The sequence below is a fragment of the Onychomys torridus genome, chromosome 5, assembly GCF_903995425.1.
Source record: "Onychomys torridus chromosome 5, mOncTor1.1, whole genome shotgun sequence".
Taxonomy (NCBI): Eukaryota; Metazoa; Chordata; class Mammalia; order Rodentia; family Cricetidae; genus Onychomys; species Onychomys torridus.
Window position 1 is genome coordinate 37,312,499 of NC_050447.1, and position 18,774 is coordinate 37,331,272.

The 18,774-nt window shown below is 50.7% G+C and overlaps 1 protein-coding gene across 1 annotated transcript; it reads right to left on the reverse strand.

The window, feature by feature from the left end:
• Positions 1 to 737: 737 nt before the first annotated feature.
• Positions 738 to 18,681, reverse strand: Dhx38 (DEAH-box helicase 38). Its single transcript, XM_036188593.1, has 27 exons — positions 18,378 to 18,681; positions 15,419 to 15,758; positions 14,914 to 15,101; positions 14,275 to 14,379; positions 13,255 to 13,402; positions 13,023 to 13,141; positions 12,707 to 12,783; positions 12,131 to 12,286; positions 11,551 to 11,712; positions 11,277 to 11,384; positions 10,823 to 10,935; positions 9,414 to 9,551; positions 8,932 to 9,118; positions 8,595 to 8,780; positions 8,183 to 8,323; positions 7,716 to 7,826; positions 7,506 to 7,622; positions 7,272 to 7,379; positions 6,760 to 6,872; positions 5,934 to 6,142; positions 5,685 to 5,839; positions 5,185 to 5,340; positions 4,957 to 5,091; positions 4,705 to 4,830; positions 4,136 to 4,231; positions 2,338 to 2,459; positions 738 to 1,206 (listed from the first exon to the last, which is right to left on the reverse strand). The coding sequence occupies exons 2-27, from the start codon at positions 15,739 to 15,741 to the stop codon at positions 1,122 to 1,124; spliced, it is 3,684 nt and encodes a 1,227-aa protein (XP_036044486.1). The 5' UTR covers positions 15,742 to 15,758; positions 18,378 to 18,681; the 3' UTR covers positions 738 to 1,121.
• Positions 18,682 to 18,774: the final 93 nt, after the last annotated feature.

Sequence of the window (18,774 nt, forward strand, 5' to 3'; positions counted from 1 at the left end):
TGCCCATAGTCTCTGTTTATTAGTCATAAAACTACCAGTTAGAATCCATTCTTCCTATGTATCCTAAGCCTGAACCTGTAAATGGGTCCCCTATGGAGCCACCTTCTTCTGGACTTGCCACCCAGGGCCAAAATTAGCTTACCCAAGCAAGCAGGTGGAAGCCTCTAACCAGCATGCACCTCTTTAAAGAAGCCAGCTTCCCTGAGAAGGCTAAACCAAGGCCTGCCTGCTCCCCTCCCTCCCATTAGTAGGCCGTCAAGGCCTTCCCCACTGCCTACCAGCCTCAGAAACAGCTGGTATTCACAGAGCTTGGCCTGTCCTGCGCTGGATGCCCTGAGCCGTCTCGAGTCTCTACACCTAAGCTGCCTCTCATTCAGTCAACCCTCCTCTAGGATTCCTGCCTCAGTACTGAAGCGCTCATCACATGAGAATGAAGGCATGGGTTCAGATCCCCAGCACCCATGAAAAAATAAGGAAGACGCGTAATATCTCTGGCCTCCTCACATATGCCCATGTGCATGCACTCACTCATATATGCACAAAAACATGTGTACACATACTCCACATACTCATACTCCCATGAAAGCAACCCCATCAGCAGAATGTCCAGAGAGCAGAGCTAAGGTTCTAGAAAGATCTATCCAAGGGCAGAAACGACAAGGAATCTGCCTCTCCTGTCTTTATTGCAGAGGTAAGAGCAGTGAAAGAGAAAGGAAATTAAAAATGCAATCACATTTTACAAATAATATATTTATTTCCAAATCCCGAGTGATAACCAAATTACAAGTGTCTCTGCCTCTATCTTGCTACTTTACACAAGGATTAAAAAAGATTCAGTCACGGCAAGTTGCTCATACACCAAGTGTCCTGGAGACAGGCTATGTGGATGCAATGGCCCAGCCACCACCTGCTGCACAAGCAGCTGCTTATTGACTCTGCAGTCTGTTCCTGCCAAGCTCTGCATCAGGAATGCTTCTTCGTGTGGCAGAGCCTGACTCAGCAGGAACTGCCCCAGACTAGATGAACACACAGATGAAAGGCGGTGTCCATGTCCTTAGAGCACTTTGGCTGGAGAGCTTAGAGCTCAGTACCTGGCTGCCGTCTTCTGGGGCAGCCTCAGTTCACAGTCCAAAGCGGGCCGGTGTGCGACGAGGTGTCATGGGCTCCCCCTGCTCTTTCCGACCTGGAGTGTAGATCTTTGTGGACCTGGACACACAGAAAGAGGAGGTAGGAAACAATGCTTCTCCCAGAGCAGAGGTCCACCAGGACCAAAGGCCTCGAGGCCTTGCTGTTTCAGCAGCTTCAAGGCTGAAGGACCTCATCCACAGCACACTCTACACCCCCTTTGTTCCCCATCTCCAATGAAGAGACTAGCAAAGGAAGTCATGCCACTCAGACATCTATTAAGGAACATTTACAATGTATTTTTAGACAACTCCTTTTGTGGTGCCTAGATAAAAAGGTCACCACTTGGGTTTGTCCTTGTCCCCAGAGCAATTAGCCAAGTGACCAGGGCATCTCTGCCACTCACAAAGGGCTCTCAAAACACGCCTGACAGTTCATGTTCACCTGGAGTAAGATGAGCTGGCTGGCCTGGCCAAAAAGACCAGCAATGTGCTGAGAGCTGAGGCTGAGCCATGTGGTACTGGCCTAACCCCACCCCCTGGATGCTGAGTTCAACCACTGGTGGTGATGATTCAACCATCCACGCCAATGTCACAGAACCCAGTTAAAAACCACGAGCACCAAAGCTCACTGGAGTGTGCCTCATTGTCAAATCAATGTGCCAGGGTAATGGCCCCAAGGAATGAATCTTCACATTTAGGATCCACTCAGTCCTCCTTCCACGCCCTTCTCCCTTTGGCTGATTCCGTTTGTTTTCGTAGTAAACCTATTCACTGAACTGTCCTGAGTCCCCAGTAGAGAACACGCCCGTGGGAACCTCAGATCTAAAGAGGAAACTCCCTGGTGCCGGGTGACGTGAGGACAGACCACAGTGCTGACCTAGCTGTCAGGTCTGCCCTAACTCCAGGCATCACATCAGCACAGGAGCAGAAGCCGAGGGCTCTCTCCTGTCTGGGATGTTTTTTCAATGCCCCTGCCTAACAATAAAGCTGTAAGATCCACGCCAAGACTCCAGCCCACTTCAGGCCCTGAATCTACAGAATAACAACTAAGAACTGCAGTGGGCAGTTCCAAGTTGTCCAACTACCACCTCCACGTGTGACCACCCACGCAAAGCCACCTCCCTTTAATTTCCCCTTTAAACCGAGAACTTCTCTTAAAACCGACCTAGCACCTGCCTGGCCCAGGTGAGTCCCCAAGGCCAAGCCTCACCTGATGCTGCCCAGTGGGCTGCGCTTCTCCTGCTCCTGCCTCCGGGCACGCAGCTGCTCCTCAGCCAGGGCCATCTCCTCCTCCATGGCAGAGGCTTCTTCTTTAGCCCGACGACGATTCTCCTAGAAAAAGGCAGAGGGGCTGGCTGTAGAGGCTGCACCTGAGCTGGGGCCTGTGTTTCTCTACGTCCCAGCACCAAGGGCACGTGGCCCTCTGCAGCTCAGGACTTTTGTAAAATATTCAAGATAGACACTGGATAATTCAGTCCTAGTCGGTCACCCCTCAGCACTCCACACAAGCCAGCAAGTACTGGCATTCTTCTCGAATGTGTGCGTGCACGTGTGTACACATATGTGGCTGGATGAGGCCACGCACAAGCCAAAGGAAAGATGGTAGTTGTTGGTTGTTCGCCACATTATTCGCCACAGGGTCCCTCACCGAGTCTGAAGTTCACCAAGGCTTACCCTTCAGCTAGGCTGGCTGCTGGGCCTCCAGGACCCACCTGTCTCTGACCCCAGTAATGCGGTTGCAGATACGCATGGCTATTCCCAGCTTTTTTATGAGTGCTGGGACTTGAACTCCAGTCCTCAGGCTTACACAGCAAGCGCTCACACCCACTGAGCCTCCCCAAGAACTGCCAAGGCAACCCCAAGTCAAGGTTCCACTCTCTTCTCCAGGCAGTGCTGAAGACGGAATGCTAGTGGTTCACTACTAAACCACACCACAGCCCAGTACACACGTTCTTCCGGTCAAGTTCACAACCATGCCAGGAGGGACACGGAAATCACGGGGCTAGAAAGCAAGCCGTGTCTGTTCCAGTGTGGAGGTAATTGTGTGACAAAGTGGGGATGCAAAAGCAGAGCCATTTTGCATCCCTACCCAACAGATTAAAGTGTTGTTCATTAGTAGACGCCAAACCCTTGAGATGGAGTCATGGGTAGAGGAAATGAAGAGAGGCAAGCTGTCACAACCAGGACCACAACTGCATCTGAGCATCATCAAAATTGGGCCACAGATGCGTCATCACAGCTGAACCAGAACCTATCAGGCCTTTAGTTACCGAAGTATACATGATAGAGACACGCGTTAGCCATCACTAAAAGAAGTCATCAGCCAAATGCACACTGTGGAACATTCTATGGGACAGATGATAATTGCTTCAGTAAATTGGTGTCATAAAGAGAGAAAGCAGATCTTGTACCAGAACGAAGGTATTAATGCACATAACCACCCCTGCAATGTCCCATCCCAATTCAAGTCAATCAACCGTGGGATGTTATCTCTGAGGGAAATGGGAACTTCTGGATAGGAATGGAGACTTGGGTGACACTGGAGATCAACTGTGAGGAGTGATACTGTCACACAGCGATGTTGTTGAAATGAGTCCTAGTCATCCCAAGTACTTAAGGATAAAAAAACAATCTCTGGAGGCACACTTTAAAATGTTCTGGGAGGAGAAGGGTGAGCAGGGGGTAGGTTAAAAAAAAAAATGAGCAAAATAAGACATGTCAATTACACAGAATGAGAGCTTTAGTTAATTACAGTGATTCTTTATAGTATTTTGTCTAGTTTTATGAGTATTTGAAGTTTTTGATTAAGTTTATAAAGTAAAAAAACTCCCAGCTGACCAACCAACCAGAAGAATACAGAATAGCAGATAGGCAGGTTGGCTAGGTCGCAGCTTTTACACTTGGGGAAAGGGGTAAGGGATCAGACGATGACAAGCCTTTTACAGCAGGCAGAAGGTAAATCCTTCCCACAGGCAAACAGCACCTCCCGGGAAGCAAAGGGTCCTTACCTGCCGAGATTTGCCTGCCTGCTTCACACTGTAGAACATTGGGCCTAGCTCCGCCAGCCACTCTCCATCCACAGCGGTCACACACTGCATGTACTCCTGTGGGCAGAAAAGTAACAAGGTAGAGGTCACAGGGGAGTCATGTCCTCCTCAGCATGATTTCACGATGAGGAGCCACATGAGAAGGGTCCTACTGGAAGGCTGGAAAATGCAAGGGACACCAGAATGGTCATCCCTTCTCCATCCACAATTCCCTATGCTTGAGAAAACAGCCCTCAGCGTTAAACAGGAAAGCCTAGGCATGCAGAAAGCCCCTCCAATGGTACTAGCAGGAGCTGCTCTTGCCAGCAGCCAGCAGGGGTAAACCTCGGCATAGTTGAGGCCACTGTACTCTTACAAGTTAACCTGATAATATTCACACAAGCACCCCAGCTGAAAAGCAGCCTGAAAGGCCCCACAGAAAAAAACAGGTGTCTCAAGTCTCCAGAGCTCTATTCAAGACAGAAGAGGGTTGCAAAGGCCTAGCTCCAGTCAGTGGGCCCCAATACTGGAACTCCTCGGGCAAGACTCACCTTGGTGGTCATGACCAGCTCATGATACACAATGTAGTCAGGGGTGTAGCCCATTCCAAAGAGGGAGCTGGTGGGGTGTAAGTGGCAGGGCATCCCTGTGCGGATGTTCACATACTCCCCAATCCCCTAGAAGAGAAAACAGGTGGCCACATCGTCAACAGAGTCTTGACACAGCTACACCCTGCATGAGAAAGGACTTTGCCTGCACACAGGTGTCAAAAGGGGCCAGAGCTCTGTGGCTCCTCGGCTCACCTTGAGCTTGGCTGCCTGGTGGAAATAGGCAGCACAGATACACTTTCTGACAATGTCCCAGTCAGTACCACACGAGGCCAGGCTCATCCGCTGCTGCACCATGATATCTTTGAGCTGGGCCCGTACCTCCCGAACCTAGAACAGGACACAGACAAGACAGGATGGAGCCCTTGCCTCCACCATTCCACCCCTTCCTCCAGACTGTGCCCCTCTGGGCTGCCACCTCACCTTCCGCATGGCCTTGGCATGGATGAAATGGTCATTGCACCAGATGGTGGAGTAGCTACTGTTCTTCCACTGCAGGTAGACATGCAGGTAAGTCAGATGATCGCTCTCAGGGACAGCAAACTTTTCCCGGATTTGATCGCTCTCCTCCTCTCTGCCCTAGGAGAAGAAACAGTGACCTTTAAATACAGGTACACGGAGGCCAGACCCACAGGGCATATCCCAGGGATCCTCACACTAGACCTGCCCACATGTCAATGGGCCTAACAACACAAAATAAAAATAACTTCTAACAAAATCAACTAAACCATTAGGTCTCAGGCAGAACCATACTAAGAGATCAAAGATGGTCTTGCAAATTTCCAAAACACTATGAGGACCACTAACGCAGCCTCCCACGTCCTCCACTTCTCCCTCTGAGAAGACAGCAAAGGCAGAATCCCCATGCCTGTAACACAGAGGATCCCCTGAGCCCTCTGAGGAGAGAGAAGCCGCCTTGCTACCTTAGGCCTATAGAAGATGGCAGGGACTGAAAGCATGGAGACGATGAGCAGGATCTCAGAGCTGCAGCCCATGTCACATGACACGATGAGCATCTTGGAGAGAGCCGGATCCAGTGGGAACTCCACCATCAGGCGCCCCGTGGAAGTGAGACCACCTAAGAGAAAGCAAAGCCGGAAATGCAGTGTACAGCGTATGAAAGAAAATAAGGTGCCAGTCCCTCGGGGCCCCAGCAGCTCTTGGCCATGCACCTGTGTTATCCAGGGCTCCGAGGATCCAGAGCTGATACATGGAGTTGAGCATGTTGTCCTCCGGGGGCGGGTCCATGAAGTGGAACTGCAGCAGGTCCTGCACCCCCAGGGACTTGAGCAGTAGCACTACGTTGGCAAGGTTGGTCCTCTGGATCTCAGGCACAGTGGTGGTCAGGAGCTCGTTCTTGTAAGCACTCTGTGTGTAGAGTCTGCCAGGGAGAAGCCAATGATTTGGCTGTACCTGCCCGATGCTGGCCTGCCAGCCTCTCCCATGGACTGTCTACACTCAGGAACCACACAGCAGAACGACGAATAAACTATTCAAGAGTCTCATCCAACAGCCAACAAATCCTACAAGCAGGGACCTGCGCCACCTACTTCTATCTGCTCAACCCTTGTCCTCTAACCTTGGCTCTTCTGCTGGCGCCTCCTATATGCCTCTGGGAGCCTAAGACCAGAATGATGGCAAGGTTTACTGTCTTAACATCTCTGTGTACTTGCTGGATTTCTAGTGAATGCATTATTCTTTTTCAGTCATAAAAACAGAGGAGAGAAAGTAATCCGGCAAGTGGAAAAGCATCACCATTTACTCAGACCCAGCCTCTGGAGGGGCCTGCTGTCCTTGCTGCTGCTCACTGCAGGTCCCTTCCTCAACTGTCTCAGAGCACAGAAATCCCTGGGAAGACTGCTTCCACTCATCAGCACCACCCAGTGGCAGCCCTCTGCAGCTCTCAGGAGGGCCAGCAGCAGAGAAGGCCCACTGGCCAGGGTTCTGGCCTGTAGTCCCAGCACTGCCCTGAGAAGCAGGCTAGCACAGGGCTCCTACCTGAAACACTGACCTGGGCCCGTCCTGCCAGCTCTCCCAGACCTCTGGTTGGCATTGGCCTGGCTAATGGGGTAAATCTGCAGAGCATCCATGCCAATCCTGGGGTTGAAGACCTAGTAGGGTACACAAAAGAACTGATTAAGGACAGAGTGAGAGGAAAGAAAAGTAGTCTTGAGACAGAGACAAACCCAGCTACTCATCACAGAGGAGGAAGTGTCTTAGCAACTCAACTGGCTGTCACTTTAGAGGCAGGAGACGCAAGAAAGTCTCCATCAACACCAGCTCTGTGACCGCTACAGAGTCGTCTGAATTATCTATACTATCAAGCTACCACAAGGATTAGCTGAACCAAACACATGGCAAGATCAGAGCTCACTAAATGTTAACCTAACACCTCTGCCACTCCACTCTCTTGTGTACCTAACAGAGTGGCCCAAGGCCTGACTTAGAGCCTCTCTGCTGAATTCACTCTGGATGAAGACCCAGAGTCCAGCCTCTGTATCATTCCTTACCTTTAACTTGCAGTAGCCAGAGTCGATAACAAACATGATGCCATCGACAGTCAGAGATGTCTCGGCAATGTTGGTAGCAACGATACACTTCCGGACGCCATCTGGAGCCTAGGGCCAATCAGGACATGCAGGGAGAAAGGTAAGTCTTTGGGAAAGAAAGACTGAACAAGCAAAAGCCCACTTCCCACCTGCTCTTGCCCTCCTCTGTGGGACACCAAAGGTCCCCCATCACACCTTCTGGAAGATTTTGGCCTGGAGGTCAGAAGGCAACTGGGAATAGATGGGCAGCACAGCCAAGGCAGGCGCATTCTCCAGCTCTTCCAGGTGCTCCACAATCTGGTCAGAGGTCACCTAAGGCACAGGAAGAAGTCATGAGACCCTGGAGGCCCAAACTCTCATGCACAGGTTTCGCCCATCTACCCCAGTGGGGGCCAAAGCACGCACCTCAATGTCCTCTTGGCCAGGCATGAAGATCAGGATGTCTCCAGGGGCCCCAGACAGGTGTACCTGCAAGGACTGTTTCACTGCAGCCTCCACATAATCTTCCTGTGGGGTCTGCAACACCAACAGAGGGCAGTGAGAAGGCACAATGCAGCATAGGCCAGCACCCCGCAGAGGACACACAGCTGTCACCTGTCGGGACTGCAGAACCGGACTCAGGGATGCCAACCTCAGGGTGAGTCTGACTGCTATGGCCCTTACAATTAGAGCTGGTCTCTCCTTAGGCTCCTTACTTCAGAAACAGGAACATAAAACCTTCCTCAGAGCACAGGGCTATGTCCGCCAGAGCTCTGGAGCTGCAGGCTGCCCCATTTGCCTCATGGCACTGACTACACCTTCCCCAACTCCGCACCCCACCTCCTCCAGCTGCCTTTTCAGAGCATGCCAAAGAACAGAGGCCTATGAGGTACCTTGCTGAAGAGGATGTCAACAGGGAAGGTACGCCCAGGGATGTGGAAGATGGGTACATTCCCAAAAAAGGCAGCAAATTTTTCTGCATCCATAGTAGCTGATGTGACAATGAGCTTCAGGTCTGAGCGCCGAGCCACAACCTAAGAGAAGGGGTCAACAGAGGCTCCTGTGGGCTTGGGGCCTACATACAGTCTCAGCTTGTTACCACAAAGAAAGCAGAAGCCAAAGCTAGAAAAGTTGTGCATCAGGTTTATCAATCCTGGACTGAATGATGGAACTACACCATGAACCACAAGTCACTCAGCAGAGTAAGAAAAGATGCCAGCAGGACGGAGCAGGCAACCTGGGAGCTTCAGAGGAACTCACCTGGAGCACCTGAGCCTCAGAAGGAACAGACCCCACAGCTCTTACCTCCCGGAGCAGCCCGAAGAGCACGTCGGTGTTGAGGGACCGTTCATGGGCCTCATCCATGATGATGGCACTGTAATGATCCAGGTCAGCCTCCCGGAGGGACTCTCGGAGCAGGATCCCATCAGTCATGTATTTGATCAAGGTGTTTTCAGAAGTGCAGTCTTCAAAGCGAATGGCATAACCCACCTGGGGGTCAGAGACACAGCTCAGAAAGTGGCCACTACTCACTGTTAGCCCCCACAGACTGGGGTCCAGCCTAAGGAGACCACAGCCTCCAGCACAAATGGCAGAAGCTATCAGGAAAAAGCTCCATGGCTCAGAACTCATGCCCACTCACCTCTTCACCAAGGTTTCCCCCCATCTCTTCACTGACTCTCTTGGCCACTGACATGGCAGCCACACGCCGGGGCTGGGTGCACCCGATCATCCCATAGTCCGTGTAGCCATCTTCATGCAAGTACTGGGTCAGCTGAGTGGTCTTGCCGCTCCCTGTCTCCCCAACCACAATCACAATGCTGTTATCTCTGAAAGGAGGACAAGCAAAGCACTGAGCAGCCTTAGTGGAAAGCCACTCTTGAGAAAACTCCCCAAGAAGCCTTAAAAAGCCTTTGCTGCCACGGTAAGGCCTAGCTTCACCAAAAGCTAGCCTCTTAAGAAACTACAAAATGTCTGGGACACAGCCAAGCTGAACCTGAAGCACTAAAGGAAGTAAGGTCATATCACTTCACGCAGCAACCCTAAGCCAATCCACTAGGGAGAACAATATTTCCCTTCCCCAGGAGACACCCCTGCCTGGGCCATGGGGCCTCCGGACATTACCTGATGATGGTGAGAAGTTCCTGCTGTACAGCAAAGATGGGCAGGTACTGTCTCTGCTCCAAGATGGACTTCTTCTTTGCAAACTCACTGCTGGCCTCACTTTTCTCCTTCATGTGATCCGCAAATTTCTGCTCTGTCCTGGGAAACACAACAGCACGTATGACCTTCCCACACTGTCCCTCAGGGTTAAGTTAGCTGTCCTCCTTGCTGCCAAGAATGTAAACAAATACAACAAGAAGCCATCAACCTCCTAGACACCAAAGCAGCCTGGCCATCCAAGACTACATCTCACTGGGCCTAAGGAGCAGCCCATGGCACAAGACTCCATCACCCATCACACACAGTCCAGAGCCCCAACCAAACAGCTGACCGGGATCCGAGCAGACCTTCAAATGGGAGGATCGCCCATCCTAAACTAAGTGTGGCCAGAAGAGGAGCTGAAATTAACCAGCAGGTCACTAATTTAGAGAGAAGAACCCAGGCAACCACACTTTACGCAGCCACAGAATCTCCAAGTTCTGGCTACACAATACAGGCCATAGATCAGGAGTCCCCACTCCCCTTACAGGGCTGCACAGTGCAAAGGCCTCATTTTCAAAGAACTGTGAGAACAGCTCACTTCTATTTGCCTTGTTTCTATGTAAGTAATCAGTGTCTGATACATGGTCATACCCTAAGACCCTTCCACCCACCTTCCCCAAGAGTCCTTTCCTCCCTCAGATCTCCCCAAGCTCCTTCAAGTTTCTATTTCTAATTTCACTCAGTCTCCCTGGTCACCTGACAACTGAAATGGAAGGGACTAAATGACCCAAAGCCCAGCAAGGGCTGATCATTTATACCAACTTTTATTTGGGACACTTCACACAGAACTACAGAGAACTACTAGGTCAAGATGACATTTCCATGGGGACATGGCATCACTCAAAGGATGAGGAGAGAAAGGGGCATGAGTCTGGTGCCTACCCAATGCAGGGACTCCACTAAGCAGTGACTCAACGGCTGTAAAAACCTCCATGAATAGAGAACTTGCTACCAAACAAAGGGCCCCTCGTACTTAAAAAGCCCTGTGAAAACCAGTTCCTCCAACGTACTGAAATCCGACCAAGGAAAGAAATCTGCCTTCCCACATGGAACACCTCAAAGAGCAGGGGCTCCCCCACAGGACTGTCTGGGGCTAAACTCAACCACCATTTCCTAGCTGGGTGCCCTTGAGCAAAGTCCTTAACCTCCCTGAGCCTCAGTCTACACAAGCATCACTGCAGCAACAATGGTGACAGTGGGCATAGTCCCCAGGGCAATCTACAGTCAGTAGACAAGAGACCTGAAGGAACGGGTCAAAAACCATTGAAGACTCGGAGTCACGAGCCACGACTTCGGGAGCACACCTGCTGCTGGCCAAGACAACCCACCTGTAGTCCACTTTCCCATCTTCTGTCACAGCCTTATCCGGCTCTTCCTCTTTTTTGACACCCATTATGTCTCCTAGTTTGGTCCCTGCCAGTTCCCAGTGTTTGTGCTGAGCCTGAAGAAGACAACAGGAGTTAAGTCGCTGCATCCTCTGCTAAGAACCCGGGCAGTGGGAGCAACTCCAGTGGAGAGCAGGCTTCATCTGGCAGACAGGAAATTCCCACAAGGCACTGGTAGCAAGCACCAAGTCACACATCTCAAGCCTCCAGTGCCCGGCACCAGGCCCTGTGGTCACCTAAACTAAGGACTGAGTAGAGCACAGTCCCGGCCTTGGGCTGCTTCTCGGCTCATGCAAGCATGTCCTGACTGCCAGTGGGAGTCTCTGTGCAGTCCTGAGTTTCAACAGGAGTAAGAAAAGAGCCTCGTGGCCCTCAGCCCAAGCAGCAGGATACCAACCTTTCTCCGCTCCTTTTGTTCCCTGTGTTTGCGGACTGTCTGGCTGCCTTTCCGAGCGATAATGGCCAAGTCTGAGGTGGCATCCTTCACTGGGATTACAGGCTCTGGCTGCAGGAAGTAGGGGAGGAAGAGAAATTCCCCACTGGTCACTAAAGACCTAGTAAAGAGTCACTAGCCCCTCAAATCAACACATGGCTGCACCCAATCCTTTCGTCCTCTCTCCTCCCCAGTGCTTTCTAACTTCCCAGTCTCTGGCCACAGGAAGAAGCCTTACCTGCTTGGTGAAGACGATGCGCCCATCCAGGAAAGGAGGTACCAGGTTGTGCACCATCAGATGCACCTTGGCCGCATTGTCCTCTTCGAAGTCCTCATCCACCTCCAACCGATGAACCACCCCACTGGTGAGCATTCGGTTCGTCTCCCAGCGCTCATTATCCTGAGGGGACGGACACAAGGGAGCCACATTCAGCATGCAACTAAGAGGTGATCTTGAAAGGTTAACAGGCCCGTCCACACATGACAGAATCTTGATGGACCCTACACCCTGTAGCTCCTTAGACGGAAGTCACTACTAACGCTGAGACACTTTCAGCCATTTTCCCAAGAGGCAGCCAGGGACCAACCCTAACAGATACCAAAGCACACCCAGAGGCAGGCATCGCCATGCCCTTCTCCCCACAGGCCCTTCACAGAGCGCTGCAGAAGAGAGAAGCAGGAGCCAGGTGGTCTAAGGTACCCAAAGCTTCCCGCTCACGCTCCTGCCCCTCAGGGCGTATGTGGCCTGGCCCTGTCTGTAAACAGCCAGCTGTATGGTGAGACTCCTCCCACACGCCCGGCCACTGCAGCAGCCTCACCTCATTGATCTGTCTGCGCTGGGCTGAAATGCGTTTCTGCTTCTGTTTGTGCAGGTGCTGCTCCCGCCGCCTCACATAGTCCTCGGAGGAGTAGGCCAGGGGGTTGTGGAACTCATCGTAGCCCTCGTCCATCATGTACCAGTCCCGGTCCGCTTGCTGCGGAGGAGGAGACAAAGCATGAGGACAGGGTCAGGCCACATGCATGCAGGAGATGCCGCCACACAGGGGCAAAGCAGGTGTCTGCTAAGAAGTCCATGAACACCAGCAGCAGCCTGTGGTCAGCACAAGAGACCCGAGAAGACCAGGAGGAGACCAGCCAGCTTTGACTTCACAGGGCAGGCTGCCATAACAGCACCCCTCCCATTTACCCCAGAGGCGCCCACCACAGGAGTCATGTCTGATTGGCTGCATCGGCTCTCAAAGGCCCAGTGCTCTGGACGGAACAGCATTAACCACCTGCCTCAAGCCCAGCCAGTCCTGCTGGCGGGCCCCCAGAGCCCTTGGCTCTAACCCCTCCTCCCCCACCCCTGTAGGGACAGCACTCCTTCCCGCCCGCCCTCCTGATGCCGCCTGTACCCGCTGGTCATCCTCCCATTGCTGCCGCTCCTCCTCCGTGTCAAAGGAGATCCCTTCTGCCCCGTCCTCCCGTCTCCCTAAAGGAAGCAGAGGGAAAAAGGGTCAGTCCACAACTCCAGCTGACCAGGACCCAACTGCAAAACTGAGTGCAGCCTCCACTCAGCCTCCCCACCTCATCCCCCACCTCACCCCACCCTCCAAACCCCCCACCTCACCCACCCTCCAAACCCCCCACCTCATGCCCACCTTATCTCCCACCCTCCAAACCCCTCACCCCGACCAACCAGTTTCTCTGCTCCTGCCTTCCAGGCCTTACCTCGGCCCCTGGAAAGACGTGGGGTCGACCCCAAGTGTCTTCTGTCATCAGCCCACTCGTTGTACTTGTAGGAAGGGGTTGGCAGAGGTGTGTCATCTGAGTACTTGCTCCTCACAGTCCTGGGAAACATCAAGATCAGCTGTCACTAAGCTGAATTATGTCCCCCAGCTGCCAGCAACTCTCCCTGCCCACATCCCTCTTACCACCCTTGGCTGCCCCACCCATCCACCACCTGTCTCGATCTCGAGTGGACTGCCGATGGCTTCGCTCAGAGTCCCGATAGGAAGGTGTCGGTGAGGGCGATTCCCACTGAGAGCGTCTTGAAGAACCATAGCCACTGTCCTCCTCTTCCCAGGTGGACCTTGAAGGAGTGGCTGCATCTGGGGCCAAGGAGACATCCTCAGTAAACATCCAATGTCAATGAGACATGACTTCAGACAGCATATTCCTATGTAGTTGACAATGGCCTCAAACTTACAATCCTCCTGCCTCAGCTTCCAAAGAGCTGGGATTATAGACATAAACCACCATACCTAGTTTCCCAACTTATTTCTTAATTACATTTATTTATTTAACTGTGTGTGTTCGTGTGCATGCATGTGCCAAAGCACAAATGCAGCGGTCAGATGACCATTCTCAGGAGTCGGCTCTCCTTCCGTCATGTGGGTCCTGGTAAATAAACTCAGATCACGAGGCTTGGCAGCAAGTGCCTTCACCAGGTGAGCCATCTTGACAGCCCCAACTTACGTATTTCCCTATTTCATAACCTTGTACTTACTTACTATGGATAAGATAGTGATGACAATTTTTTTCCCTGGAGCTGAGGACCAAACCCAGGGCCAAGCGCTCTACCACTGAGCTAAATCCCCAACCCCAGGATGGCAATTTTTAAAGAGACTGAATTTAATAGTCCAGCTTTCTTTCACTGTTTAACACAACACTGAAGGAATCCATTTCTCTCTGCAAACCTCTTCATCTTAAAACAATAGTTCTTTTTCATAAAATCCTTCTTGATGCACACACCTCTAGCTTCCTACCGTTTGAAAAACCTGCCTTGCAACAAACAGTCCATACACTTAGGAAGCACATCCACCCAAGAGGGACAGGGCCACACCCACCTTGTTCAGGGCCCCTAACTCAGAGGGTCACACTGAAATCCAACTCACTGCCTGGCAACACAGCTGAGCACTGCTCATCGGCCATTTAGGCACCCAAGCCCTTACCAGCCATCCCAGAGGACAGCTGAGAATACCTTTCGGCCGATGTCGAGGGCTCTCTGGCTCATTTCTTCTGCTGCTGCGCTCTGAGCCTCCATCTCGCTCTGATCTGCTGCTGTGCCTACTTCTGTCCCGGTCATCTGTGAGAGTCACATGAGGGGGTTAAAAATGGCTACCTCATACTAACACACACCCATGTGCACTGGGCAGAAAGCACAAGCCTCCCCCACTCACACAGGTTGTATACTCCACCACACACTCCCATGATCTGTGGGCTGAAACACACACTCACATTCTCTCAATGAATAGTAAGGGTCAAACTCACACAACAGCTACTTTCCAACAAGAATCAAAGTGAACAGTTGCGTGTCTATCATAAAGAGTTTTGTGGTATAGCAAACCTCAGCTACAGACAATACTGATGCAGGCCAGTCTCACTTTGTTCCACAATACTGTCCTTCCTCCATCACCAACGCTACTTAAACTCTGGTTTCTTAAATAGGTTACCCATCACTTCCTTTATCCCCAATTTTCACAATAAAACAAGAACCCACAAGCAAAGCAGCCGTACTACAAGCAATTAATGAGCATCATTGTGCAAGTTCTCGGACAGGAAAAGAATGGCTTGCGGGCTCAAACGCTAATGGCAACAGGACAGGTGACAGGCAGTCTACCTCTGTCTCTCTTGCGGTCATAGTCTCGATCCCGAGATTTCTCCTTCTTCCGATCCTTTTCTTCTTTAGATGAGGCATAGACACCATGCTCCCTCCGATCCCGCTCTCTCTGTCGACTGCGTTCCCAAAATTCCTCACTCACACCCCCAGGGTGGGATGGAGTCTCTACCCGAGCAGATCGGTAATGCCTGAAACAGGGAGATGAGGTGGGAAAGGGCTCTCCATGGAAGAAAACATTTCCCTCCACCTTGGGGTATGCCAACAAGCAATATGTCCTCTCCAATGCATCTCCCTGGTGCTAAGGGCTTGTACATGGTAAGATCCCAGGCATTTAAACTCCATCATCCACTTCTAGGATGCCTTTGAATTTTCCCCACAAATCCTATCCAATCCCTATCTGCCACCTGTAATATAGAACCACAATAAAATCATAAAGCTCTTAGGTGTCTTAAGAACTGAGATAAACCTAGGCTAGTATTTCCTGGCCACCAACCTCTTTCCTCACCTGTCTTTCCGGCCACCTCGGCCAGCCTGCTCATCGGCCTCCTCCTCGGCCTCCTTCTGGTCATCCTTATTCTCCTCCCAGTCTTTGTAAGAAGAGATTCTGGACTTTTTCTTGTCATCCCCATCATCCTTCTCCTCTCGCTCCCTCCGTTTCAGGGAAGCCAGTAAGTCCAGTCCCAGCAATGAAGGGCGGGGAGCAGGGGCTTTGAAGACATGCTGCTCACTGGCTGCACTTTTGGTCTTGCAAATAAGACCACCAACCTGAGAGTCCAGATCAGTGCCTTCCAAGCGATGGATGGAGGCATCCTCACCAGTGTCCTCCATCACAGGCTCTTATTGCTCTGGAAGGAAGGCAAGCCATTAAAATTAGACACAAGAAAACTCAGCTTTACTGTACCCCAGACAGAATAACTAGTATATTTGAGTGGCTACCCCACCTCCCTACAGTGAGCCCAGGACATCTTCTGCTAGAGAGAGAGAGAGAGAGAGAGAGACTGTGTGTGTGTGTGTGTGTGTGTGTGTGTGTGTGTGTGTGTGTGTGTTCATGCAGGTACACATGCACTGTGTGCACATGAGGCCAGAGGTCATTATCAGTTGTGTTTCTTAGTTGCTCCCTTACTTACTTTTTGAGACAGGTTCTCTCAATAAACTGGGAGCTAATTCAGCCAAACTAGCTGGGATCTGCCTGTCTCTGCCTCTTCAGCACACATGTGCCTCTCTCTACTCATGGCTTTCCCGTGGGTTTGGGGGATCGAAACTTGGGTTCTCATGCTTGTGAGAAAGCACTTCACCAACTGAACCATCTCCTAGCCCCTTTGGCTACTTTCGCAGACTTTCCCACCAAATCACTGGCAAGCTCAAAAAGGTTCCCAGTTCCCACCCCAACATGAAAGACACAGAGACACACACAGAGCAATTGCTAAGATCAAGAGGGTATCATCCAGACATGAATAAACCTCAGTAAGGGCTTCTTACTGGAATGCTATAAGGGAAGTATAGGGGGAACTAGATGTGAGTCAGAAACCTCAATTAAAATCCAGGTTCTGGAGCTGGGCATGGTGACACACACCCCGTAATCTTAGCACATGGGAGGCTGAGGCTCCAGAGGATGGCAAGTCTGAAGCTAGCCTAAGATACATAGTAAGTTTCATACCAGGGAGACGATTTAGTGAGATTCATTCATTCATAGCCACCACCTTCGCTCATATATTTGTTCCTCCACCCATAATCTAATGTATTCTCCTGCAATTTCACCCTTCTACACACATCCTTCCTCCCACTTAAGAGTCAGAATAACCTAATCTCTAAGATCCTCCATCACATCCTCCAAACATCAAACATGTGAACTGCAGCAGCACATCCCTCTCTAATAACAGACATTAAAAAAATAATAATAATCCAGGCTCTTGGTATTTTCTACTTCTGTGAAAGTAAGCAGCTGCCTTGGTTAGCTATTACTTCTCTATCTGGGAAACAGCAGTCACTTTTACTTTATACAATCCACAGAACCACTCTGAGAATCAAACAACCATATATGAACCACAGTTGTTTCATCAATGTAATTATTACATATTTGATATTATGCTCCCGTATACTGACTAGTTTCCTTACTAATTTTTTATATACATTCTTCTACCCACCCATCCCCGTCCCCTTTAAACCACAGGTTCTATAGAGCAGAGGTGTAAGGCCATAATTTTACCATCCATATTCTACACACTTGGTGACTTTTGCTGTGATCAGTAGTGTTTTGTGGGAAAGGAAAAAAAGTGCCCCATAGCAGAGAAAATCTCTCGAATAACAATGTGTTCACCCAACTTACTTACGAGAAACATTAAGTTAGGAAATGGCATTTCAGGAAAGTGTTTAAGAGACTGTAAGATCTCCCGAGTGGTCAGCTGATTACACATTCATCTTTACCTAACACCATCCGCTTATAAGCACGAACCTATGCTGGACACATAGATAATTATTCTCATTCCAATTAAGATGTACCTCTGGAATCTAGACTTCTTTTGCTATGTTCTAATTAACATGCATTGCTCTACCACGGAGGACTGCAAACATAATTAGGATGAAGAAATGAGAGTTTCATTTGTAAATTTCATCAGGTGGAACAAAGAAGAAAGTTACATCTATATACACATGAGGAAATCTAGACAGGAAGGCTGAGACACACAGGCTCTCAGCAGTTACCTGAATGATGACCTATGTCCTAAAATGTCATTTGTACACAAGTGAGAGGCTGTCTATCTTGTTGATTGCTATAGCCCAAAAAATGGCAAACTAAAAGTCTGATTTTTAAGTAAATGAATAAATATAACTTATTAAAAGGGAACAAGACTCAAACATTTCTCTGGACAGCAAGAAGTTATCCACAGCACAGGACAAGGAAGGACTTAACTGGCCGCTCAAAATAGCAAATAAGGAATTCCAGGGCTAGATTATGGAGACGGATCGGTGGCAAAGGCCACAGCGGACTTCTTGGGCAGCAATCGCTTATTGCATGTGTCCTTGAGTCAGTGGCTGTTCTCAACAATACCGATTTAAAAAAAAAAAAAAAAAAGCCTCCCTGCCCTTTGGAGCTAACATGCTACTTATAGATTACCCACCCCACGTGGTAGCGACATTTCTATGGGAAAGGAGGAAGGCACCAGGAGGCCTATCCAGACTTCCCAGCTACCCGGTAACCGGTTAGGGTAGTGTCCTAAACGAGGGCGCAGGCGGCTCCCTCGATCTCAGTGGGGCCGTTCCTAAACACCGGGATGTGACCAGAACAGGAACAAAGTCCAGAGTAGGCTGAATGTCCAAGACCACTCAAGTGAGTAGAGAAAGTTGGCTGACAAGGACAAGGGGAACTCTCAAACCAGGGCCCAAAACCTCAGGCGCGAACCGACCACGGCCGCCTGGAGCCGCCACGGCGGCCGAAGGACAGATCTGGAAAGAGGGGAGACACTCACCCCACCAAGCACAACTCTCAGGACCTTCTGCCCCTGATCTGGAGACGCCAGCGCGGCCACTGCTCGGTCTGACGATCTCAAAGAGGCAAATTCCGCTGTTTGAAAGCGGCCATCATTGTCCCACAATGCCCTGCGCGGGGGTCCTCTATCCGTCCAAAAATACCATCGAGAGCAGCCCAGAAATCCAGGGTTCCTGGACGCCAGAGCGAAACAACGTGAACACGCCCTCAAAGCCGCAGCGTCTTCCTCTGGGCCCCAAGTCGCCTTGCGACCAATCGTACTTAGCGTGACAGCTGACACCCCGCCTCTGGCCTGTGGGCGTGAGAGGGAAGACAGAACGAGGGCGGTCATATTTACTAAGGGCGGAAACGACACAACTTCCGGTTGGGGCGGTGCA